The sequence below is a fragment of the Pinus tabuliformis genome, chromosome 1_1, assembly GCF_031772625.1.
Source record: "Pinus tabuliformis cultivar Carrire ecotype Pingquan chromosome 1_1, CPIR1, whole genome shotgun sequence".
Lineage (NCBI taxonomy): Eukaryota > Viridiplantae > Streptophyta > Pinopsida > Pinales > Pinaceae > Pinus > Pinus tabuliformis.
Window position 1 is genome coordinate 788,528,505 of NC_142297.1, and position 27,889 is coordinate 788,556,393.

Genomic DNA, 27,889 nt, shown 5'->3' on the forward strand with positions numbered 1-27,889 from the left:
TTTATAAAACACGAGATTAAACAATAGATATTTACCTCCAAGAATATAAATGATCGACCATAAATGTAAGAAAAATAGCTCCTTCCATAAACCACTCAGCGAAAATGGACCACAAAAGTGGAAAACACATTCACTGTCTGTCATACAAAACACAAGCATTTCTAAAAATTCACTGTCTGTCATACAAAACACAAGCATTTCATTTTAGAGACTGAGAGTCAATCCACCAAAATAGAAAGACACTGGCCTTTATATTCAAACATCTAAAATACAAAATTATCAATCTAGAGTTGCAGGTAAACAGTGCCAGTACTAACAATACTGCTTTACAGAAAGCATTCATTGAATACCTTATAAATGTCATTACACGTATAGCACAAACCTAAATTATTTGACAAGAAGCAAACGAGATAAGTCATTCAAAGATGGAACCATTAGAATATGTGTGCGGGCATTAGGATAAGAGCTGTTCAACATTTTGTACAATCCTTAGAATTATCAGATTCAAACACCGCAACAAATGCAACCACATTTCCCAACACTTGAAAAGGTGGGAAACTTTTATATAAATTATCAATCATTACAACGGTTCAAAATTCAAAAATTCCTGCTATCTGGATAGATAGATAGCTACATCTTGTTGAAAGAAATCGTTCTGTACAAAAATGGTTTTGCAATGATCTAAACTGATCCAAAGAAGGGAGCTTCCTGTCATCCAACGGTGCCCACGATAGTGACCATGGAACAATGCTCAAAGGAACAGGTCAGTTTTACATATGAATATGGAACCAGAGACCCAAAACATTTCGTGATTAGGTCTAATCTCAGTCCCTATCTGCAACAAATATTTGATGCTCAGTGAATACCTTTCCTCCATGATTACTTTGGTTTTCATTTAATTGTCCCTATGGTAAGATCAACACTATCAATAAGATGGCTTGGGAAATAATCAAGAGGTAGAAGAAAATATAACGATATCTTACTGTGTAAAACACAACTCATCAAAAATTTTCTGTACATCTTTACAAATGGAGTATTTCTATCCATGGTTTTACCCATGGGTAATAGATACTACAAAAAATTGGATATTGTGCGGTGAAGTTGATATCTTACAGTCACAGATTGCTACCTCCTCATTGCCATTGAATGTTCTCCCTACTAGGTTTGCAACAATAACCCTATACAGATCGTTACTAACAGCTTGAGAATATGTTGTGGGAAAAAATTGCCAAGGCTTTCAATTTAATTGCACAAAAATGGACAGCATGATATACCAGACCAAGATTTCCTCCTTGCCTTAGAAATAAACTTTGTTCAATATCTGGTCCCGAGGAAAGGATTGCAGTCCAAAAAAAATTGGAGGAAATTTTAGCCATACGCTTTTGAATTGGCTTCTAGTGCTTTCCAAACGCTCTTATTATCATCCCTGTACCTTTCTGCAAAGAACAAGTACTCTGCATAAATAATTGGAGGAACCAAAACAGCGCGCAATGCAAACTGAGTTGCTCAAAGTGTTTAAAAACTTCCCTAATAGAAGATCAAATCCAGTAAATCAACAACATTGTGAAATAGCAACACTTCCATTTTGATCCCAAGATCAAGAATTAGTAAGCTATAACACACATTGCAATGGATTCATGCTGCTAAATTAAAAAGACTCCATACCTCAACATCTCCAGTCTTTGCTTCTTTTGGCCTTCAACATTTGATACAAGTTGTGCATATTTCCGTTTCCCCTCCTTCAATTCAGTCTCCAACTTTGTAATCTAATCAAGCAAAGGGTTACACATTTAAGCAACAAAGAAAACAGACAGGTTAACTCTCTAAGTGTGCTCATGGTAATATCACTATGATCAGTCAAGATTTTGATCAAATATTCCCTCCTCTGGAATTCAAACATCTTCAATGAAAACATCAAGAGCATAAAAATTGTCAAGTTTCAAATGACTCTGCCTCACCATCTGGTTTAACTCCAGTTGTCTGTGACGATATTGCTCACACCTGATCCAAACCATCAATTAAAATGTCAGCAGATGTCTCAATTAGCAAGTCATAGGTTTTTGACAAGTATTATTTTATGGGAACCTAAGACATACACAGGACTATGAATAGAACTAGACGAAGAAAAAATTAAAAAATTAAAAATTAAAAATGCAAGGAACCAGCTTTATCATAAATCTTGATAAGAGAAGAAAATATTGGATACATGCTATAAGATTGATCAAATGAAAAATAGTGAAGGATAAACAAGATCCATCATCCAATTGGTGCAAGGAGAGTCCCCATACAGACATAGAGAAGAAGAATTGACCACATAGGAATGTTATGAGTAACTAGAGCTGCAAAGTGCTGCAAAAAAATTTAACAACTAAATATTAATTGCAGAAGGGGCTAATATCACAAGCTGAGACTAGATTATTTTAAGATGGTTTACATCCAGCCGGTAATCGTATCATGATAATGAAATCCTAAATAAGAAAGACACTAAGTGAACTATAAAATGCATCCAAACATGGGCCAATAATTAAAATTTATTGTCTCATAAAAAGGCAACAAATGGCAAAAATCTAAGCAATTTTAAGTGGTTTGATTGCTACCTATCAAACTAACCATGGCCAAAGAAAAAGGAAAAATCATAAACGCATCTGTTTGCAACATCATAGAGCCCAAAACCAAGAAACTACAATACTGAAAAGATTACAAGCTTCGGAAGGTCTCAATGGCTATCATTCAAAACAAAGGCAAGTTAGCAGTATTGGTTAGTTGTCCAGCAAGCAATACACTTACTATGGAGGGCCATTCATGTGTTATCAAGCACATAATTTCCCTGTAAAAGGAATGCACTCTTTGACAAGAGTTTCATAGTTGGAGCAATAACAATGTATCTAAAGCAAATACTAAGAACAAAGCATATGGTATTGGCCTAAACTAATGGAAAAACATGACTTTTATAAAAACAAACATAAATTTTAGTCCGTGTCATGATCCTCCATAAATTGTTCTTTACAACTTTAAAGCTGCTTTAGGATGTTCAGAAGGAAAATAATGTAGATGAAAAATGAGTTCCTTAAGCATGTCAATCAGCTAGGAGTAGTTGGTATCAGAAGCATTGTGCCAAGTAGAGATTTAACAAGTCAGAACAATATGCCTCAAGCACATGCAAAAGAAGGAAATTTGCAGCCCTAAAATCCTGAAATTGACCCCTATATCCTGAGTCATCTTCAGAATGCCCAAGAAAACCTTTCTCAATCAATACGGGAAAGATATTTAGGTTAGGTAGTTAGAAGCTGAATAAGCAGATAAGCACGGGTGCATTAACTCTAAAAAAGCATAGTTGACACAAACAACAATTTTGAAAAGGGATAAGATTTCATGAATAAGTTCACTTTTAAATACCTCATGAATAGTTGTATATTCTCCTCACAGATGTTATTAACTAATTTGTTTGATGTACCCGGAACTGATTGTAGTTCCTTCCCACTAGTGACAGCCTGCAGTTAAAACAACCTGTTAGACAAGCCCGAAGATCAGAAGAGTAGATTTTTCTAAATTTATAATTCTTTTTCAATTAAGTATGTTGCATGGATTATTTGTTTCCAGTCCTGTAATAGACAAGATGCAGGTCACGAAGCCAGTTGTTTCATTAGTGCTAAAGGTTCGCATCTTTGGATATAAATTAGTCTTTACTTTTTAGCAAAGCAGTTCACCTATGAATGTATCAAGTATATCATATAGGTATTTGGTATCTACTGCCATAAAATGTGGGAAAGTGGGATTCTATAATATAAATCAAGATAGTCTAGCAATTTCTGGTAACAAACTTGGTGATTGTAAAATTACCAATGATGCATTAAGGACAAAATTAAATGCAAATAAAAACTCAGGATATTAAGGTACTTGCATGTGCATTTCAGAGAAATAGGATTGAAGTTTGTACAGATTATCTCAATCAACAAAGAAAAAATATTTCCAAAAATTCAAAGGAAATATCATGGCAATTGACATAAATGTCAGACAAAGGCTGGCAAAGAATCCCCATGCCAAATGGGTGATAACTGTCAACTACCAAAAATCTCGTGTTCACACCCAGCATAGCTAAATCTGTTGTGTACATTTTATGGAAAATATAATCAGGTAAATTTCTGTGTTCTAATCAATATGAAAATTATGCTAGTATTGCATATAAGTTTATAACTAATTATTGAAACTCTTAACTTCGACCTATGTCAGAGCATGTCTTTTCTTACAGGGATCACTACAGCAGACTAGATAATACTTGAACAGTGAATAACGTTTTTGTGATGCCTCCATAACTTTGTTCTTCAAAATTACATGGACATAATTCCATTGCCATTATCATTGCTGTGATCATATAAGCATTATTTAATTTGCATTGTTGGTACTTTATCAAATGTACCGATTGTTTGTTAATGGTGATTTGGTAGTTGAGGGAGCTTTGACTTGATAAGACTTTTTCCTCTCAGAGAATACCAAGAATATCTTTAAGGGGTGATACAAGAAAAGCTGAACAAGGAACACCTCCAGTGAGCCCGAGAACTCAATCTGAGAGTACATGGGTTCCCCCCTCCAGTGGCCCCATATAGCTAGACACCTCTTTCTTTAGGAGCCAACCAAGACCTTCTCCCACATATTCATCATCTCTCAGTTTCCTACCTCCCCTTGGTAGACCACTCCCTCCTCCCCTTTTCCCTCTCCCAAACCCCCACCCCCACCCCACCGCACCACCTTCCCTTTTAACAAAGAGCATCCCGCTCCTTATATCGCACACCTTAAGGAGTTTCTACCCCCATTTCCCACTTCAGGTCACTGGGCACAACCTTAGCCAAGTAAGAGATACTTTCCTTGATCCTCATGGAACCAACCCTTGACTCCTACCCCCACTCCACCTTTCATCAAGCCCACAAACCAACCCCTAGCTCCTGCCATATGAAAAGCTAGTTTGATGATGAATGTGAATCCCTCCACAATCAACTACATCTCACCCTCACCTTTGCAAAACATATTGTAATCTCCTTTGCTACAAACAATGAGCATTTCTCTCTCGGAGGAGAGAGTTATTGACTCACAAAAGCCTTTTGGCACACCCTTTGTCCTCAATCTCATACCATTTCACCTGACCTTGACCCCAAAACCATGTTCTCCCACACCAATTCCTTTTACAATATTCCTAGCCAGCCTCTCACTTGCATCGCTTACCCCCCCCCCCCAAACAGTTTGCCACTTTTTCTCTAAGTGGGATATTAGGAGAGCAGTTATAGCTATGGATACCAACAAAGCAGCTAGTAAAGAAGGACTGCAGGCTAGCCAAGTAAGAGATATTTTCCTTGATCCTCATGGAACCAACACTTGACTCCTACCTCACTCTACCTTTCATCAAGCCCACAAACCAACCCCTAGCTCCTGCCATATGAAAACCTAGTTTGATGATGAATGTGAATCCCTCCACAATCAACTACATCTCACCCTCACCTTTGCAAAACATATTGTAATCTCCTTCGCTACAAACAATGAGCATTTCTCTCTCGGAGGAGATAGTTATTGACTCACAAAAGCCTTTTGGCACACCCTTTGTCCTCAATCTCATACCATTTCACCTGACCTTGACCCCAAAACCATGTTCTCCCACACCAATTCCTTTTACAATATTCCTAGACAGCCGCTCACTTGCATCGCTTACCCCCCCCCAAACAGTTTGCCACTTTTTCTCTAAGTGGGATATTAGGAGAGCAGTTATAGCTATGGATACCAACAAATCAGCTAGTAAAGAAGGACTGCAGGCTGAATTCCTTAACCATTGTACCCAATCCCTCAATTCCCATATTGCTTGTTTATTTATCATGTGGTATGTTCGAGCTTCCCCCCATCCTGGCCCAAACACATTATTCATCCAATCCACAAATCAGGGAGCAATTCTATTCCAAACAACTATTGGATCAATGGCTTTCAGATGAGTTGGAGAGTCGACATCTCAAGACTAGAGGAAACGCACATTTCCGACACAACTACCAAATGTTTGATCACATATTCACACTCCAGAAAATTATTAAGGAGGCTCATCATCACTATTTGAAGGTTTGAAATTTGTTTTAAATTTCAAAGAGCATTTGACAGAGTCCCAAGGGATGCATTATTCTAGATACTGAGGCATTGGCATATCTGAGACCCTACTAGCAATCATTATGAGACTGTATGTGTTAGTTTTGGGATAGCCTTTCCACCTTCATCTAGAGCACCATCGGGGTAAAATAGGGGTGCCCCCTCTCACCGACCCTCTTGGGGATCTGTATTGAAGAGGAAGAGTCCTTCCTTCACAAGCATATTCAGGAGGGTGATGGTTGTCTTCTACATTAGGTGTTGATCTCCCTAATTCTATTCATTGATGGCTTGGTCTTGTTGGCCTCTACTCCTAACGGCTTTACAAAGACAAATTGATGCATTGGCCTATTTTTGTGACCTTCGATAGCTAATGGTCAACCTAGGTAAAACTAAGGTTTTGATCCTCAATGCATCAAAGTGCTCTCATACAAATTTACATTTCTACTATTGAGGGGTAGAAATTGAGATTACCACAACTTACACTTACCTAGGAGTACAATTCATGAGGCCTTGTTTGGGACTATAACAAGCCCTCTAGCCTTGGAATAGTAAAGTGTATGGTTCCCTAGTCCCCGTTGAGAGACAATGCTTCTAGGGACAATTTTAGGAAATCTTGACCAAACTCTATCTCACGGAGGCAATTATTAAACCTATGGTTCTCTACGGCTCCAAAATCTAAGTACCACTACAGACAGATTGGACTAGAACGGAGGGAGTACATACCTTGCTTCTCAGACACATCATCCAATGTAAGCAAACAATTCCACAATCCATTAATCAGGCAGAGTTTGGTGTTAACCCTTTCCGCTTCAAGGTCATTTTCTACCTGGTTTCTTTTCTTCACAGATTTTGATCTCTTCGAGACTCTGCCACTGAGCGAGAGAGGTACCCCTACCTTGTAATTTGACCCTCGTAAGCTCTCGCCTCAAATCCTTCCTTAAGTCGGGTGGGAGGTTGGTTCTCAAAGGTGTCTCCGCTTCTTCAAACAATTACAATATCCCTAGATTGCCTTCCCCAATTTGGATTCTCCCTTAATGCACCATGCCATCTATTGTCAACTATTGTGAACCGAGTTATCGGAGAGGATATCTACAGATTGCACATTCAAGTCACTTGGATAGTGCTTCAATCACACACCTAACGAGCCTAGGCTGAAAGATGTCTTTATGCCTAGATCACTTTAGGGAGTTGCATGATGGCATGATCATTTGCCCCCCTTACACATGCAGACATTAAATGCACTCACTCAAGATCCCTTTGGGATAATTTTGAGCCAGCGCCCATCGACTCAAGAATCAAGATAGAGAAAGATCACCATATGCCACAATCTCATACAATTTGCTAGGTGTGCCACCCTCAAGATCCGAAGACACAAATGCACCTCATTTTTCATTGTCCCCTATACTATGAGTTCAAAGGACACTATCACCGCTTTTATAGGGACTTGGTAGGCTCCTTCTCTACTTTCTTCCAGTGCCACGATGAGTGATACTTAGCCCTCTTCACAAGGGAGATTTTCAGCAACAAATCTCAAATCCTACCCATGCACCACCCAATGTGAAAAATCCTTGAAATGTAGCAATTCGAATTAATTCTTCTAAGCCATTAGAATGTATTAATTTACTGACTAATATTGAATTAATCACACTGCAATTTTTTCTCCAAATAAAATGTTGCAGAAAATAAACTGGAAGCTGAGAAAACACTAGAACACACATAAAAACGATCATTATTTTTAGACGAATGTCCCCAGAAAAACCCAATGTGGGAAAACTAGTGCAGCAGTCGAGGGCTTTTATTATTAAGCAATAGCGAAAAATTTTGAGTACAACTGGATGCTGAAATCTGGCAATCCTACAGAGAAAAATATCAGCAAAAATAGTGAGAAGTTTTCCTCACCCCACAAGCAATCTGGGCTTTGACTGCCAGCTAAAAGTAAGTCATCCAAACAACCTCTGCACAGGCTTGCGTCACCCTGAAACAATTGCTCCTCAAGTCGTCTCGTCTGCCACTAACTGAGAAACTATCTCTTTGGCTCTCTAGAACACTTTCTCGACCTCTGGAACTGAAACTCGACTTCTCTCTAGCAAAATCAAATTTCTTCTAGAAGCTTCTACGCAGCCCTTGCGTCAGCCTCATTGTGGTTTTTCTACCTCTATGAAAGATACTCTTCAAAACTGAATCTCTTCCTCCGGACTCGTTGTCCCTACCCCTCTTTGTCTTTGCTTCCCTTCTCTGCCTAAAACTCTTCCATCGACTGTTGCTTCTCTCTAGAAAATCAAACTGCCCAAGGAAATCGATCTCTAGTGTGTGTTCTCCATCTACCCATCAACCTCCTCTTATAATCTTAGTGTTCACACATTTCTCAATTAATATTGATTAATTAACCATTTTTCTTAAGTTTAGACTTAGGAAATACTTAAAAATTGGCTAATAATATGATTGAGACACTTCTAGGTGGAATTTCCAAAAACGATTTATGGGTTATGGAGAGCTCCTGTGTTTTAGCCTTCTCCACAAAGTTTCAAGACTAAAACACCTCTAATGTTACAAAATTTAACACCCAAACTAATTAACTCATACTTCCTTGTTGGTCTATCATGGCACGTAAAGTTCTAAGGTGCACCAGCCAGCAACATAGTGACACTCCAGGTTTCTTTGCAACCTCCCCTTATGGAAGATCACCCGATATTATTGAGACCTATACTGAGGTGTTGGTCTGTACAACAAGCCACACATCCTCAGAGCATTAGAGAGATCAACTCCAAACAAATCCAGAGTAGAGCATTCCTCGCCCATCAAAATACCTCCCATATCCAAAGGAGCAACCATAGATCCATTTGAAGTTTCCTTCTTTCGACCTTGGATGTTAGGAATATCCCTTGCCTGTACATCACCCCAGGTGTGGACCATGCAACAAAGCTCCTTGATGGTTCTAGATGATTTCAAGAGTGAGCCAGTGCCCAGTTGACCCACCTCTCCCTCAATCATCAAACTTGTGAGACCTTGACATCATAAACCCATAGTCTCATATCCCTCTCACTCTCTCTTGATAGGTTCACGGGTTGGGTTGTCCACCTTTCTAGCCTCGGACAAACGCCCTTATTGTTTTGTATCACCATACGTTTGTCACAGTTTTATACATATGGTCAGATCTTACATAGTTTTCTTTCTTCATATTATTTTCGGCATTTTTGAGTTGCATTGGCATTCCCACTTTGTATCCATATTGGTTGTATTCTTCAGTCCCATGGACCTACTTTTGTGGTCATTTGCTAGACATTAATAAAATTATCTTATCTTATCTAATCAGTGAATCCATGAAACCATTTCCATTTCCAGAAAAAGTTGAAATTTTTTTTACCAGTTTCTGAAACCTTTTCAGTTGCCAAAGCCCACTCAGTGATACCCAGATACTAGATGTTTGCAGCAGTCTCCAACTTTCCTGCAGTTCTTAGTAACATCTGGAGTAGTTACTGGAGCATTTCCTGAAAATGCAGCAGTTTCCAGCACATTTTTGCTTTTATTCAAACCTCTAAAAGTATTAGAAAACACAAAAAGGAACCTACACTAAACATAAAAGTGCTCACTAACCCTAAGCCATTCGAATTTAAGTGAAAACACCCTCTATTATAGCAGGGTTTCCAGGCAGTTTTCGTTTGAAAAAATTTGTTTCCAATTCCGTAAATTGTCTCTTAGTGTTTCCCCACTTATTGCAGTGACATAATACCTCAAACGTTTCCAATACTTGTGGACTGCTGTACCTTCCTTGAAACCCACTTCTATTTCCAATTCTGAGGAGATATGGTCTGTAAGTAACTCAGAAATTTTATCAAGAAGAGTATATGTATGCTACTATTAAAATGAAGAAAATGACAGAGTAATGCGCTAAGGGCCTCACATTTTAGATAAGATTAAGATCATTTTGTTAATTTCCAACAAATGAGCACGCATAGTTTAATGTGACTGTAAAGTACAACAGTGTGGGATGTGTGGATCTGTTCAAAATATAACGAGGCACTCACTGGTAATCTAAGCAAGGCTGGAGAAAGTCTCATTGAGGATGAAGTAGGATTTAATTCTCACGTGTACTAGAGGATTTCATCCCAGAAACAACATTTAAGCATGAGTAATAGATTTGTGGCAAGGATTAGCGATACAGAAAAAACTGTAGCCAAAAGAATGGTAAGAATTTAATACTGGGGATTATATTGACAATGAAATGAATAGGCAGAAAATGGGGATTAGGAACTTGAAGTTCCAAGGCTTGATTCAGAAAAGCAGGGAGCTTGAGAAACATGCACATATTAGAAGGATAGAGTAGATGATAAAATGTCAATGAAATGGTGAATTTGGGGCCACCAAAGCTAAAATCCATGACCTTTTAGGATGGGACAATGTATAATTAGGATTGGAGTAAGGAGTACAAAAAGATTGATTTAACAATGTGTCAATGTATAATTATGGAAATAAAGGCAATATCTATCAAGAGCATTATCATTAATGGCCACCAAATGCTAAAATCCATGACCTTAGGTTGTGACAATGTAATATTAGGATTTCATTATGGAATACAAGAAGATTGATATAACAACGGGTCAATGGTCAACATATAGAAATAAAGGCTACATGTACAGGATCATTACCATAATGGGATGAACTGGAAGACATCATCGCAAATGGGGTCCCTTTATTAACTTATTGTTCACAAAGAGATTGCAATATCATAAGAAATATTATCTTTCATTTTTTCTTTTGAAGCAAACAAAAGATATGGACTTAGGGGTTAGAGGGATTATTCAGAGGATAATTTCAAAGGGGTGATGGAAGGAACTAGAAAGCTTAGAAAAAATAATGGTTGGCATTCACTGGTGAAACCAAATTTTGAGGGTCCAAGGCAATTCCATGACTTGAAAAAAATTTACTATTTGGCCATGCACAGGAAAAAAGAGGCAGGGCAATTCTTTTATGGATAGCAACAGAGCTTTATGTTATGTATAAGATAATTGCTGATCTACTGTGGCTACATCATAAAGATGGGGGACAACATGTATAACATCTTGATGGAGAAGCAACAAATGAAAGATACAACAATTAGCTTTTAACATGCTCAGTCACAGAGGCAAGAAGCATGGCTGGATAAAATTCCACCGTGAGGCAAACTGATTGCATCAAGAGCCAATGTCAAGGCTATACACGAGGAGCAGCAAACAATGCACTATATTTCATTAAGTTCATCAAAAGAATTTCACGAATCAGCAGCAAGGACCCACATTGCAGTTAAGTGGAGCCAGTTTAGCCTCACTGTTTTAGGGTGTGGAGGGTTTCAAGGACATCATCGTGCTGGAGAAAGTGGAAAAGACTCTGTATCCAACATAGCTTTATTAAGACAACCACAAACTGTCCCAAATACATTAAATCTATGTCACCCTCGCACACGGGGGAGTCACAGGAAAAGGAAAGTCCACATTAGCTCCTACATTGCCCCTAGGAAGAGAGATATGGATGTGAACACGTGGCCTAATAGCAAAGTCATCAAATTGTGCTAGTGGCAATATCATGGTTCATCCTCCCTAGTTCCACTCATGTAGTTGTTGGTAACCAGGCTGCCATCATTAAAATTCCAAGCCTGGGGTGGCAGTCAATTCCCAGGCTCGCTGCTTGGGTATGTAGTTTAATGAAAGAACTTCCATTGAAAGAGGAAAGGTGCTTTCAGAAATTGATATAAATTAAACAGCAGAAAATTTTAACATTTTATTGGATGAGCGACTGTAATGTTCACTCATAACTATGTTGTGTAGGATAAGCATTAAAGACCAAAGCTGCTGTCACAAATGAATCTAATCCTTTGTTGGCAGAAATGGAACCAAACGTATCTCATGTGTCAATAACCTAATGCCTTCCATGCATCAGGAATGCATTAATTTTCATAACTTATACTGGGCTCTGAGAACATAAATGAGCCTATCATGCTAATTTATACCTGAACATTGCGAACAGGATTTGTCAAGGGGGCCATGCCCTGACTATTCGAAATTTGCTGAGGTGATACTCCTGGAACAACGCTTGGCAATCCTGGAACAACACTTGACAATGGACGAGGATTCTGAATTGAAGGTAAATCACTCTGTGGATCTTCTCTTTTTGACTTATTCTTTCCTTGATATCCAATTTTATCACAATTCTCTCTCCTGCAAAGTACAAAGGAAAAATACAAAACAAATGAGGAAAAATAGTGGCAGGAAAGATTAGAAAACAAAAACTAGAGTATACAATATAAGGCATGAGTGGATTTTCCTTTTACATCTGTAAATTTAACACAAGAAGCCCAAAATGGGACAAAATATATTTTGAATAAACATGAAGTTGAAAACTAACATAGAGCTCTTCAAACTGCCCTAAAATTTGATCAAAACAACTTAATAACCTAAGTAGGAGAATTTGCGACATTCCACTGGAGCAAAAAATAAAAAACAAAATGTGCCTTATGCAGTTCAATTTTATCACAACTGTTAATGCCAACCACCATCCAATACTAAATAAAACTACGATATAACTTATGGAGTTCAAGTTGATTAGAACTTCCCAAATGATTTCAACCCTAAACTTACAAAAGACCAGATAACCAGATAACATATGCCCTACAATGTGATTGAATAATTAAAATGCTGCATAGCTGGACATAGAAAATAAATATCATGCTAGAATCCCATACAAAATGATCTATTCGTGACCCAGAATCCAGAATCAATAACTGCCTATTTGCCAATGCTAATAGAAAATGCTCAGCAACCCTCTGAAATTCCATCCACTGGAGTTTAATCCGTGTTATCAGAACCAGACTGGAACTGGCAAAACCGGAGATGATCCTTAAGTTACCCTTTTAGATTCTATTATTTCGTCTCAATGACTGATATGGTTGAACTGCAACCAGTGACTACACTTTCTTTCTAGGAAACTTATTCTCTTTAAATCGCATAGCCTTTCATACTTCACCATTCAGCTAGATCCTAGGGATGGTCACTCTCACAATGTTACATGCTCCAAATTCATATTCGTACAACTAGATTGAAAATTTATTGGCACCATGTTCTCGGTGCAGCATCATTCAGTGTGGTACAGTGGAAAAATGCACAGAAATGACAAAGTTGAAATGTTCAAGATGGATGATAGATATTATTAAGATAGAAAGGTTTTGCAAAGAAACATGAAACAAAATATGGAATCCATGAAGATCACTGTATAGTTTGCAGTGATTAAGTGGTACAAGTCATTAGTTAATCCTAACGACACTGGTATTTTTAATATCATAATATATATGTCTTTGTCATATTAACTTATACATATTATATGGTTAAGAACAAGTGCTTCCTCATAAGAGGTCACAGGTTCAAATCCAGACGAAGTTGAGTATGTGCACATCCATAGTCTTCAGCAGTCAAATCACTGTGCAGAGGCAGGTCCTTTGTCCTACAAACAAGGGGGTTTCATACACCATTTTGGTGTCTGGCTTGGCTATGACCTTAAAATTAGATGATGAGGATGATGATGATGATTATTATAATAATTATATAACACAATACTATTATAAAATTAGATCATTATTATATTATTCACTTATGATTATATAACACAAAACTTATATAATCGGGTTTAATTGTCATAATTTATTTATATGTTACCTTATATCTCATGTATTATCCCAGAATACAATTAACAATATTATAGAATTTTATTTTTTATATTTGTGATATCTTTATTCTTCCCTGCATCCATTTCTGTATTGGTATCATGGTATTGTAGAAAATATATCCTATACAAGGATTTGCGCAAATCAGTATGGACTCTCGAGGACCAAAAATAAACAATTGGAAATCATCCATTTATGATCTCAATGGCTGAAACATTGCAAAACCCCAACAGTAATGCATTGTATATCATAGATGTCCATTCCACAAGAAAAATAAAATAGTTGAAATAATTAAATACAAAACCGTTACTTGAGAGTCGAGACGCACCAGAAATCAAGAGTCATCTGCTTGAGTCTTGACTCCAACCGTATGAGGACTGCAGTTTTTTCAAAATCCTGTTTATCATGTGCAGGTTCTATGAAGTTTGCTTCAAGAACACCTGTTAAGTATACCATTGAATCATTGAAATTCATGACAAGATGGTACAAGCTGAAGAGTAAATTCATATCCATTGCCACACTACATATTCTCCATACAATCTTTATTCAATGGAATTTTGGTACGTGCATGTGAGTGTGTGGTAGTTTTGTACTGAGAAACAGAAGATAAAAATTCCATCAGATGAATACCGTGCCAAGCATGACAGGACTTTTATCTCATTACATACCTACTACACCTCTTCCTCTACTACTATTGTCTTGCCAAACCTTCCAAAATGGCTGTACAATAAAAAAATAATAAGAAATTAGTTACGCCGCTTAATTTAAAAATTAGTACCAGAAGCTCCATAAGTATCTAAGATAGAACAATTAAGAACAATAATTTCATGAATTCCACATATCATCTATAATATTCTTACGCAAACAATTTTATTATTACAAAGTACATTGTGCCCAGAACTGACCATAATAAGCCGATTTTTATGATAGATATTGAACCCGTGAACATTAATGAGAGGAGCTTCCTTTGTAAATCCTATTGTTGTTGCAACCGATACCTGCATGAACCAAAATAGTTTCATCTTTTGAGATTTCTACAAATTCTTTAAGCATTTGTCTACAGAATTCAGGCATAATATAATTTTCCTGAAGAACAAGAATCCTTACAGGAAACAAGATAGGCCCTACAAAAGAATTTTAAGCATGTATCTACAATCTATATTTTTCTAATCATGTATCATACCATACGAGGAGCAAGAAATGTGTTGAGAAAATGTGTGGCTCCACATTCTCATCATCTATAACAAGTTGATTAAGTCACTTACTAGTTACTACACATGCAAGGGTGTGCATAAATATTATTCAAGAGTAGGATTGCAAACCACTCAATAAGGGTGGCAATGCTTTGGAATGCAAGGATGACAAGCACAAAAAGAGTAGCATCCTAAAAATCAGTGTTCCACAGACATGTCCCCTAGGGTGTGGGCACACCCCTCACATTTCCCATACTCTAGGGATCGGGGCACACCCCTCACATTTCCCATACTATAAGGATGGGGGTTTGAATGGAGAAATCCGAAACATTTCCAAACAAACCCCCCCCCCCCTGGGGGGAACAGGAGGAAATGCATGGTGAAACGTTTCCACAATGTGGGGGCTGCACTTCCCCAAGGGGATGTTTGCACACCCCCCTCAAGAGATTTTTCCAACAACCAATGAATATAGCAAAAATATAGAGGATAGAGCTTTAGGGACCATGTGACCTTGGTAATTAATGGTAATATTAAATTTTTAAAGTGAAAGGTTACTTAAATTTTCCAACTTCATCGGACTTCATTATGTGAAAGTGGAATTCCGTATCTCATTCAGAATTCAGCAGACCTGATAGTTTTCAGGATTGGCAGGATTATAGCATTTCCACTGGATTGCACAATAATGAATTTGAATGGGATAAAATTTTATTGTTGGGATTTTATCATTATTATGTTTACTTTTATCATTTTAGAGACGGGGAACCCTATGCTAGAGACCCGAACATCCCCTCATAACCCTTGAATTTTCCTAAAATTTGGGGTTGCTCCCACACATTCCACTTGTTCATCTCGCCACTCCTAATCTCCCCTGTCCTCACCTGTCCCGGAAACTTGGTGGAACATAGCTAAACATCCATTGGCTTCACAGTTGAGTTCTTATAGGCAAGCCCATGGTGAAAATGGCTACAAATTGAAATCCAAAAAACAAGCACACTGCAAGTATCAAAAAAGAGATTGTGCCCTTTCATGGCGCATAATTTATTCATGTGAAAAACTACTGTGAAGTCACTTAATCCCAATAGGAGGCATCAAGCCATAAGATGAAAACGAAGAATATGGCCCTACATAACACTGCACATATACACAATATACAATGCATTGAATGTTTAAAAATTGCCATCGTTGAAAATGATTACATAAGTCAAGAGAAAAATTCCATTCTAGCCATACAAATGAAGAATTCAACAGAAATGCATTGAGTACACCATATATTTCAACCAATGACAATGTTTTGGGGGATGGTGCCTTCTACCCTCAACCTCAAACTGCTAAAACCTACAATTACTTGGCCTCCCTTATTTGGTAAGTGAGAATGCTGAAAGTAAAAGGTACTACACTGTATTCAATGTAAATGAACGCACACTAAACTAGGCATTTGATATATGCTTATTTTGGTGCAGGATATAGTGGACTTCATCAGATGCATCACTTTTTGGCTACCTACTTTACATAAGGTACATATTCTCATCTAGCTTGGAAAGTAAGATGAAACCATTTAAAAGCAAAAAATAAATATTAACTCTTATTTACCTCTTTCATCCCAACACCAAGTTGTGGCTTGTAGATTATTACTTTGGAAAATTTTAGATCATCAGCTAAACTATGATATTCAACCGGCTTTCCCCTTAGAATGATTTGAAAATTTGGCATCTTCCTCAGATAAAGAATAGATGCATAGGCCTGTTAAGAATACATAAATGTCAGGTTAAATCAATCAAATGTTCAGTTGATAAGTATTCATCTAGTTGAGTCTCGACTTTCAAAAAATTGCATTACTGCTTAAAATTGCTACCAAAACATATCAGACTTACACGTAATGAATATAAATGACGGTGAGAAATATGTGACTGAATCAATTCAGTAGTTTGTTTTAATCCTGCCTTCAGTCCACCTCGCAATCTTACATCCTGTGAAATCCACAAAAACATACAACATTATTGGATAGAACATGGAATAAAAGAAGAAGAAATAGTGTTACTGTCACATAGACATGTAAAAATATGTATAGTAGCTGCAAACAACACAAGTTAATATTTTGTCCTTCCTGAAAACAAACGTTCAAGAATAAGAGCACCTTTATTCTATGTTGAACACATGGATGTATTAATAATTTAATATCAAGCATTGATTGCATAGTCCAATGAATAGTATACCTCTTTCCAAATATGACTATCCTGCTCTACTTCCAAAACCTCCATTCCAATAATATCAATATACAATCAAACAGAAAATCTATTTATACAACTTTATCCTTCCATCCAATACAACCCATAAATGTTTCTGAAAATAAAACCTCCTTGAACAACTCTGCTTGTGCTCCTTGACCATCCTTAACTTACTGAACACAAATCAGAAGACTAAACACCAGGAAAAAGATAATTTATCTAGCTATCCACGATTCCAAACTAATAAAATGTTGCAACCAGATTAGTCATTTGACGGTTATTTTCTCAAAATCATAACACAAACTCAAAAAATATGCTAATTATATCCCACCAACACTTGGAATGTAGGAACTTGGAAGTGTGCAAGGAATTTCCAGGCTCTTGAGATCTTGACGGGGGTTCATTGGTGGCTCCCAGCTCTGTATCTCACTATTTGATATTAGACGTTAGATTTGAGATCGTAGATCTCGAAGATTAGATCTGCTTTTTTATAGGAGCTCCATTTGCACTCCAACTTGTGTATTGAAATTTGATACTGATGTTCCAAGCAGTCCCTTTGACCTGGTTATGGTTATTCATTAACCATTAATAAAACTATCTTATCTTATGCCACTTTGCTAGAACACCAGGTTTGCATTAGGCTTGTCTGTCTCAATTTCCTTGTGTGGATAGACTAACTATACATCAGATCAATTTATGTTCTTAATTGCTCAACTCTCAGAGGACAGAATTTCAAATTTCCAGCACCACTCTATCGGTTTCTCTTTAATAAACGTTTAATAATATAGTGGCATAGATACTGTACAACACAGTTTAAGTAGCATACAGACTGCCGTGTTAATAGTTATCTATGATATATAGGATAGGACACTATTTAAATGAGAAAAGCCATTTCATGTCCATCTTACATAAAACCTCCGTTTGACAATTGACCTGCTTTTGATAAGTCACCTGTCTATTCAAGTTAGTCTTTGATTTCAGATTGCCAATCAGCTAATTTTCATATTTAACTACCTATTTTATTTGTGTAGTCAATATCAATATCTCCAACTTAAAACCCATATAAAGTTCAGATTTTTTTTCACAAACCAGACCTCCATACTAGGCTTTGTTGTATTGTTTTCTTCTATCCCATATGTTCATGATGGATTTATTGTTTGCAACAAAGGGCACATTATTATTTGATACTTCGGCCAGGGCACATGCGTGGAAATTTGTGCATTGAGCCTTTTGTCTGGATGCATACAAAATGGACGGGAATCACTTGAAATAAAGTTATCTAGAATCAATTTAGAAAGAAGAAATGTGTCTTTTCTATTCAAAAGTTCGAACTTTAGAGATATATAATTGCAATAATCTGTGCATCAGAAAGGCATTGCAGCCCAAAATATGGGACAGCAAATACTCAGTAAGATGCATCAACTTGATCAAAGCATAACTCTATGGACAAACAGTTTTGTTTCTGCAGCCAGATAGCCCATCATGTATAATGCTAACTACAAAACAGTATGAGTGATAATCAAAGGATCTTGGTCCATACCTCCTTATCTGTGTCAAAATCAAGCTCCAGGATGCCATCATCATTAAGCCAAAGGTTGTAAACAATAATTTTTGTTCCATGAGGACCAATGTCATCGAACTGCCATGCATAAGGAAAAATTAATAACCTAGCTGTTCACATTGGCAGGCAACAATATAGAAGTGGAAAAGATACAAAAAAATTGCCAGAAACAAAAAAATGGACACTAGATATATCTCTAACATTTCAAATTAATATATACACACGTGGTACATCATTTGTCCATTTCCTGCATGAAGATTGATCAATATATGAATCCCTCAAATAATGGATTATTATTTGTTATACAATGTATACTGATTTTGTTTACCTTGGGTACCTCCTTACAAGTTCATTACTCCTAGATTAGTTTAACAATATTACTTAATATTACTTTTTTGTTCCATGTATTAAAGTTATGTAATGCTTATGCATTGTAATTATAAAAGTACATATTTGTAAATTTTTGAAATGAGATATTTAATATTATTCAACAGCAATATTGTACTTCATTACAGCACCTTTTCTCAGATGAATTATATTATTTTACCAGTTGACTAATGTTTTTCTTAAATTTATTAATTGACTAATTTGGAGCATTGAAATTCATAAATGACAGTAGGAGAATACAATGGAACCAAAACAAACCCAAAATCCTCCAATAAACAAGGAGAAAACAGTGCTATGCCAGCACAAGGCTTGAAGACTGTGAAGCACGGGTACCCGAACCCAGTGGTGGGGTTCTCGTACCAGTACCTGATTCGTACACCTAAGCACTGGAAAATGGTTCAGGTTCTTCTCAAACACACCCTTCTAAACCCAGTTCAGGTATGGAGAACCCAATACTCTGAAAATTAAAAATGGGTTCTTTCTTTGTGACGGGTACTTGGTACCCTGTAAAAGGGTGTGTGGTTCCCCGAAAACAGGTACTCAGAGGATACGCCTACTTAGTCAGTCACAGTTTTTTTTGTTGGATTTTTGATAAAATATTAAAAATTGATGACATGGCTTTGTGGTCCCATGCTCCCACTAAATTGATGCAGTTAATCCAAAATGGTATGATCCCACAACAGGAAGGAGGCCTCCTTCCCAAGATAGAGAGGTGGTGAAAGGGTTTATGACTGCTATTAAAAAAAATATATGGTTCTACAAAAGAGGCTTTGAGATACAAACTCAATTTGCCCAGATTTCACATGACCTAGGTGTCTTGGTTCACGTGATTCTTTGGCTGATAGGCGCAAGAAGAAGGATCTGATTGATTGGCGATGGCTTCATGGTGTTGATGCTCCTGAGTTGTATCAATTTGCGATATGATTACTTGAACAAGTAGCTAGTTTTTCATATTGTTTATGTATTAAATTATTAATCAATTAATAATTTAAATTACATACCAAGAAGTTAACATTGCCTTCTCCTAACAATTTTTAGTATTTCCATTAATGGCTTTCCATACAATTACTTGGCCAGGTAGCTAGTTCCTCGGCTTGTGAGAGGAATTGGAGCACATATGCTTTCATCCATTCAGTGAAGAGAAACAGGTTGGGATCAAAGAAGGCTAAGAACTTAGTATACATTCATATCACACTTCATCTCATATCTCGAAAAGAACCAGGGTACAAGGAAGGGCCTTTCAACAAATGGGACCAATACATAGATGATGTTGCATGTGTGGAAGAGGAGATACAACCAGATGGTCTTATTCGGCTACCTCCAGTTGCTATGGATGAGCATAAGCCTCCAGATGAGAGTGATCCCTACCTAGAGGGTTTGTTGACTAATGAGCTTAGCGATGTTAATCATGATGACATGGATGCTAATGAGTGATGACATGGTCTGAGGAAGCCAAATCAGTTATCTTGAGACTTGTTCATTGCTCAGTTTCACATTTTTTTTAAATTTTCTATCTCATGTGTCGAAATGCCTTCAAGAAAATTTTGAATGTAGTATAACAATGGAGTCTCAGAGATATAATATATATCTATTATTATGATTCATACCTCTCTACTTGATATTAAATTTGAAATTTCAATGTGAATGTTCAATGTTTCATTTTTCTTGTTATAAATTGGAAGATTTCAAAATTGAAAACTCATAATTTGATTTTCATAATTCAAATTTCGTATATATTCTAATTTATATAATATATAATATATATCTAAACTATAATATAGTATATACCTTTAATGATCCCACGCACCCTGTTTCAAGAAATGGTGTACCCTTCCCTGTCCCTTACCCGCGCCTGTTTCAAGAAGTGATTTACCCTTCCCCATCCCTATACCTGTACCCAAACCCGCGTTTCCTAGCAACTTAGCTTGAAGATAAATTAGCCAATAGAGTGAAACCCTAGTGAGAGAAAGTAATCGTGAATAAGTACACTGAGAGAAATAAACCCATGCATATGAGAGAGAGAAAGAGGGAGAGATGCCCAAGCTTAAGAGAATGCCCAAAGATATAGGGACCCTTAGCCATGAGACACCTTATAAATAATGATGCCCAGAGGATAAAGAAAAATCAAGGAGATCACAACTGAAAAATCAAGGAGATCACAACTGATGACTTACAAATGAGACAGTTGTGGTGTATTTATACACACCTCAAGATGGTAGGGTGCCTTCGCAAGAAGGGGTTATGGGCCTAGATCTATGTTACTATATCCACCACCCCTATGTGCAAGATCCATGAATTTATGAATACGGATCTAGATCCACCCAAGATCTATCATGGAAGTGGATCCCTTGGAGAAGGAAATGAGTCCCATGGTAAATGAAAAGGATTCTAAAAATTTGAAATGGATCACAAAACCTCTAGTGCTTTTTTGACACATCGATCCCCAAAAAACTGAAGAAATTTCCAAAACCCTAAACTCCTACAGGAAAAAAACCCTAAACCCCCATTAGTTGTCAAAATTTGATATATCCTTATGTCAAGACCTACTCTTGAAGCCTGATCTATCAAAGTTCATGATCAAGGTTTGCTCTCAAGGTTGATCTATCATTATGGTCAAGGTCTTCTGTCAATGTTTGATCTATCCTTATGTGCTATGTTGTTACTCACTTCAGCCACACCATTATTTAGTCTTGCCATTTCCTTAAATAAAACCACTTTATTCACCATTGATATGAACATGTCGATGTGGCTCACAAAACTATTGTTATGACTTGCTTCATACTAATGCTGAAAAGGTCTTCAAAATTATCAATAATTGATGATGCTTATAACTTATTAAATAATTAGTTATGGTACATGGATGGTCAATACTAATATGCAGAAGAACTCTCTTTTTTGGTTATAACCTATAGTTCAACTCTCTTTTTTGGTTATAACCTATAGTTCTACTGTTGTGATTCCTAAACAGTTTTGATCCTTTACTCTATTTTTGTTATTTATTTATAAAAATATTTTTTCATTTTTTGTACTTGTTATTTCCCTATTGTATCTATATCCAAGCTTTTTAAAACTCTCACATATCCATATATGTATCCTTGTAACTTAGGACTACATCAATATGACCAGGTCTGCCTCAACCACAACCTAGTATAGTAACAAATCATTATATTAATGTTTGACGAAATACATTAATAACACATTATGAGTTGACCATACCCAAATGTAAGTATTACACCATTCTCAACACTTCCTGCTAAGTTGAACAGACAGTTAAACAAATCAGAGTAGTTTTATGGGTACCCACCTCAATAGGAGTGGCTTTATGGATACCCAACTCAATACAACATCAATCATGGCCGAAAATGAATATTACACCCATGTATTCATTCAACACCCCCCTTTAATCTAAACAAGGTGATGCAAAGAGATGGCATTAAAATCACAAGTCACGTCCCTTCTTGGCATTGCATATAAGCCAAGTAGATAGTCCCCCCCTAAACACAATATCTCCCACACCAATATAGTTCCACAAGTTCGTGAAGATGGTTTGTATTAGAGGTATAGAAGAAATATCTACTATAATATGCTAAGAATTATATATGTATAATTTATTAAAGATAAATAAATAAATAAAAATAAGTGGGAAAGACCTTGCATACTTGCAAGTAAAAACTACATCGAGGAAGGTGAAGCAGCACTAAGCTCCCCCACTAGAACAAGTGGTTATAGGCCAACAAATGTCACTAAGAGCCAATAGCTAAGAATCAAGCCTCGCGTCATAATAAATTGAGACCACACCAAAGATGGCATTAGCATTATAAGGATCATATAGATAAGATCTCCTAATATTGGCCCATGTACTTGATCAGAAAAACCTGAAGTGAAAATTAATCAAGTCACATATTGATAAAGGATTTGCCGCAATAGATCACACCCGTATGAAAGCATATGAACTTACATGCACTATACATTATTTGAGTAGTATCATTGAAAATATCCACATCGCAAATTGTTACTCATGCAAATTCTACAATTTGCTGCTGACAAACATGTGAGACTTAGCGCTATATCCTTCCTTGTGACATAAATTGCATATAGATTTCTTCCTTATCTAATTGACCCAAACATAAGTAGCCCCATTTACTTGGGCAAATATCCACTTTGAATTTATTATGTTCAAATATGACACAAATAGGTATGCAAAAATGCCACCTTGATTTAACCTTGAACAAGTGCACTAGAGAAAAATTAACCCATGCATGCGAGAGAGAGAGAGAGAAACACTTTATGAAAGAATGATGCTTGTCTGATCAACAAGATCACAAGATGATTTACAAATGAGAGAGATGTGTATTTATTTTGCTGTATTTTCAAGTCCCATTGAGCTATTTTGGTTATCAGTGGATACTAATATATTTTCTTTCTTGACTTCCTTGTCATTTAACCTACAAGATCATCACATATTAAGTGCATGAAATAATGTGATATCATACATAACGTGAGATAATATACTTTGCTTCATTCATTGTTTGCTCAAATCCAAAAATACATATTTTTCCATGATTCTAATATGGTTGGCTGCAGATCTGGTTCCACGCCAAGAGTTCCAGTAGAAAGAATGTTAAGGCTGACATCTTTAAATTAAAACTAGGTCCAGGCAAATGGAACAAGCAGACTGAATGATAATTGAGGAACGACCAGGCTACCAACAAACTGCAAAGCAAAACAACTCCTACAGAGTACAAGTAACCAGTCCTCTCCAAGGGATTTGATTCAGTCAACACAAAATGGTGAGACATTGTAATATTATATACAATACCAACAACTGGTAAAGATGATCTCTGTTCTTCAGAAATGTTTGATTACTCAATCCTCTTAGACACTGGGGCAAACATCCATCCAATCAAAAAACACCATTTGCATAGAAATCATGCACCTGCTTCATAAGCTCAGTTTCCGATGCATAGGGAGACCACTGCAATATTGTGGCCAAGTTTTTTGTCCAAGTACTTTCTGTGCTGCGAACTAACATTCTAGGTCCTTCATGATCTGATGGAAGCTCAAAATCGACCTACAACAGATATGACCATTGAAATCATTAGAACATTTCACTAGAAGATATTGATCTGATCTAAATTTTACCATTACAGAAGTATACCATTGGAACAATGATGTCATCCTGCCCAGTTTTCCTCAAGAACGTATAGGAAAGGAGCCCAATACTCTGTGTTGACGAGCTGCATATATAAAACCACATATAGATGTTATAGCAAAAAGCAAACAATTCGATACAATATTCCAACTACAATGGTAAGAAAACACAAAATGGCAAGATGTTGAAGGGATTCAAATCAAAGCTTTTAGTAGATTTTTAAAATGTATCACACATAACAGATAAGAGAGCTAAATAAGATATCTTTAAAATTTATCATGGATAAAACACACAAGCCAGCCAAATAACTGGCTCTTATATGTAAATGAAAATTTCCTGATGTAACTTGAATTCTGCTGCTTCTGATGATGTTTGTAGCTCAGATAGGTACTTCCACAGAGATCTAAATGTCTAGATGTGTGGAAGTCGTCTAACTGACTCACAGACTCAGCAATTACTTTAATTATAGAAGTAATTTCTTTTTATGAGAAAACTGAATTTAATATAATAAAATGCAAAGGTTATTTGCATTAAGGAATTAAATGAATCACAACCATTGATCTAAGTGAAGTTGAGATTCAATCTCAACCATCAATCACTTTAGAGATTAGGCTTGTTGATTTAGTCATAACTCAAACTTATAAAAAAAAGGTTGGACTAAGGGAGAAGAATGATTAGGTAGCACAAGACACAGTGAGATAGTCGCTGATTGAGTGAAGACGGACATTCATCCAAGTGTGCAGGGTACAGGAGGACAAGTGTGAGCAGGTAGTGGCAAAAGGGAGGAAACCCAGCAGCCAAAAATAGGACTGACTTTTCGCCTAGCAGAAATGCAGATACAGCAGCATCCAAGCAGATCAGACAGACATAATGTCACATGGTTCAGGTTCGACAATGATTAGGTTCAATTTGAGTTCGATCTTTTTGATGAGGTTCGTCATTAGGTTCGTATATATATATATATAGACGAACCTATATTAATTTAAAATGAATTATAGGATAAAATAGTAAGAAATCAACATCAGTAAACATAAAAATGCTATCTTGGACAGGGAACCTGCAAGGATAAATTACAAGCTTGAGTTGTGACATGAAGTTACGAGTTTTGATCTATGGACTTGGTCAATCTCTATGAGGTTTGATGAGCTTCGCCAAACCTTAAAAAAAATGAATTATAGGATAAAATAGTAAGAAATCAACATCAGTAAACATAAAAATGCTATCTTGGACAGGGAACCTGCAAGGATAAATTACAAGCTTGAGTTGTGACATGACGTTACGAGTTTTGATCTATGGACTTGGTCAATCTCTATGAGGTTTGATGAGCTTCGCCAAACCTCAATTTTTTTTAAGGTTCACCAAAATTCGAACCTCGAGGTTAAAGTTCGATGAACCTTGTGACATAGCACAGATGTACAGAAATACAAAACTGCAGTGTGGTCGTACAGACATGCAACCATACAACAGAAAGCAGTTCAGACGCACAGCCATACAGTAGAAAGCATCTTGGGCAACAGCTCATACAGCAAGGACATACAGCAGGTCAGCAGGCAGAGGCTTTTATCTAGAATATTTTGAAGGCCATACAGGTGCCCCAGTTATTTCAGAAAATACTATTGTAGCTTCTATTTTCCTAAGCAGGCCATTTTCCTAGTGAGGGAGCCCTTGTATGTTGTGAAATCATTTGAATGAGAAGCAGATTTATGTGTATATTTGTGCAAAGAAATTGCCCATTTATTTTGCTTCCACTGAATTAAATTTACCAGTTAAAATCCTAGCAGTATACTTTGTTCAGAAAGCCAAAAAATTAAATTGAAATCAACAAGGAAACTTGCTAGGAAATGATTTGTCCTGTACTAGCATTAGAAAAATTAACATGGTATTAGGGAATTTCTGAAGAGGAGGAGGCCAATTTCTGATCTGCACAGCAGAAAACCAGCACTGATTTCTTGTGGGTGCTAGAAGGGTTTAACACACGACAATTTTATTTGTTCAATTCTGGAAATGGCTGCTATCAGTCTCAGGTTTGAGGACAGGTTGGATGCACTTTCAAACTTTCTACGCTGGAAGGGAAGCAAGGGTTACCTTGCTATTGAAAGAAAATGATCTCTGAGAAATCGTTGATAAGGAGGTTCAGCCACCAATAGATGCAGCACTCTGGGCATCTTATGAAAAGAAAGATATCAAAGCTCAGAGGGTCATTGGTGGTGTTTTTAAACATGTTTTCCCAAGTCTACAATAATCTAATGAAAAAACAACCATTTAGTTTGTCAACCCCGGAGTTCATTTGAGACTTGCGAGGAACATGATGCAGGTAACATAGAAGTAGGACATCTTATTGCATGCTTTAAACTATTCTACTCATCACCTTGAAAATGATTATAAAAAGTAATAAAACTTATAATTAAGAGTCATCATTGTCCCCAATTGTTCAGTTGGTTAGTGGTACTTCAAATACCATAGCTCATGAAATACTCATTCACAACTTTAGTATATAGATCTGCATAGCAATCGTCAACTAAGGACAATGTGGCCCACTACATACTATTTCTACCACAACTTTACAACCATTTTGTAGCATATGAACCTGTACAGCCCATTCTACAGGTCATTCTGCAGCAGATCATTGAAATAAAAGAAAACACAACTGAACAGGTTACAGAACAATGATCAAACAACGTGAAAATAACACTACTGAAAGCAATCTAACTAAAGCTATTACTAGATACAGCAGATAAATGTGGCATAATGCCTTACCTGATGCAGGCCATACTCAAGGTGTGGCTTGTGCCCAAGCTCATATGGTTACCAGAACAATATTACAATGCAACCTCACATATCAATCTCTTTCTTTATGGATGATTGTTGTTAGTTCTTCAAGCTTCTCTATATTGGTTTTATTTGATGGATAAGGATTAATGGTGAAATGCTCAAATCTTGTACAAGCCTTTGAAATCACTACACTTAAGAGGTAAGTTACCACTTTGATGGATGATGCTCTAGGGTTTTTCTCCTTTCTTCTTCCTTGGTTTGTTTGGTGATTATTTGGTGCCATGCTTTGCGTTTCCTTGGGGATACCTAGCTAAAGTATCAAGTAAAATTAGTCAAGCCATAGTCGATCTTGTGGGTGAAGTTTTTCCATCAAGGCTCCCTTCTTGTAGAACTTGATATTCATTATTGATCTTGACTGGCTGAAGGTTTACTCTTCCTCTTGGTTCTCTAATTCTTAAGGCCTAATCCATGAAAGAAATAGGACAATTCTTTGAAGAGTTTCTTATTCATCTCATAAGCCATTTGATTCACCTTCACTCCTTTGCCCTAGTTAGATTTGGCACTCATCTTTACTTCCTTCCATCACTTATTTCGAAACAGTAAAAATACAAGAACTCCAATTTACTAAGGCAGCTCTCCACTCCACCTTGTATCTCATTGTTTGGTCTTTGATAATCCCATTAGGGATAACCCTCTTGAGCCAAAGAAGACCCGACCTAAAGTGAAAAGGATAGGTTATTCAGGTGACAGCAGTCATCATCCTAACAGTTTCCCTTGAATTGTACGTTGTGG

The 27,889-nt window shown here is 36.7% G+C and overlaps 1 protein-coding gene across 4 annotated transcripts in view; it reads right to left on the reverse strand.

Moving 5' to 3' along the window:
- Window positions 1–518: 518 nt before the first annotated feature.
- The window catches only part of LOC149216364 (protein MICRORCHIDIA 1-like), a 114,391-nt gene continuing 87,020 nt past the window's right edge, over window positions 519–27,889 (reverse strand). For all 4 annotated transcript variants that reach the window (XM_089392774.1, XM_089392773.1, XM_089392775.1 and 1 more), the window contains 13 exons: window positions 24,332–24,410; window positions 24,110–24,244; window positions 18,766–18,864; window positions 16,872–16,967; window positions 16,591–16,740; window positions 14,713–14,805; window positions 14,476–14,527; window positions 14,136–14,247; window positions 12,101–12,308; window positions 3,397–3,491; window positions 1,959–2,001; window positions 1,666–1,766; window positions 519–1,436 (listed from right to left, as the gene is read on the reverse strand). In XM_089392774.1, the coding sequence (XP_089248900.1) occupies window positions 1,421–1,436; window positions 1,666–1,766; window positions 1,959–2,001; window positions 3,397–3,491; window positions 12,101–12,308; window positions 14,136–14,247; window positions 14,476–14,527; window positions 14,713–14,805; window positions 16,591–16,740; window positions 16,872–16,967; window positions 18,766–18,864; window positions 24,110–24,244; window positions 24,332–24,410 (1,279 nt within the window). In that variant the 3' untranslated portion in view covers window positions 519–1,420. The remainder of the gene's footprint in view (window positions 1,437–1,665; window positions 1,767–1,958; window positions 2,002–3,396; window positions 3,492–12,100; window positions 12,309–14,135; window positions 14,248–14,475; window positions 14,528–14,712; window positions 14,806–16,590; window positions 16,741–16,871; window positions 16,968–18,765; window positions 18,865–24,109; window positions 24,245–24,331; window positions 24,411–27,889) is intronic.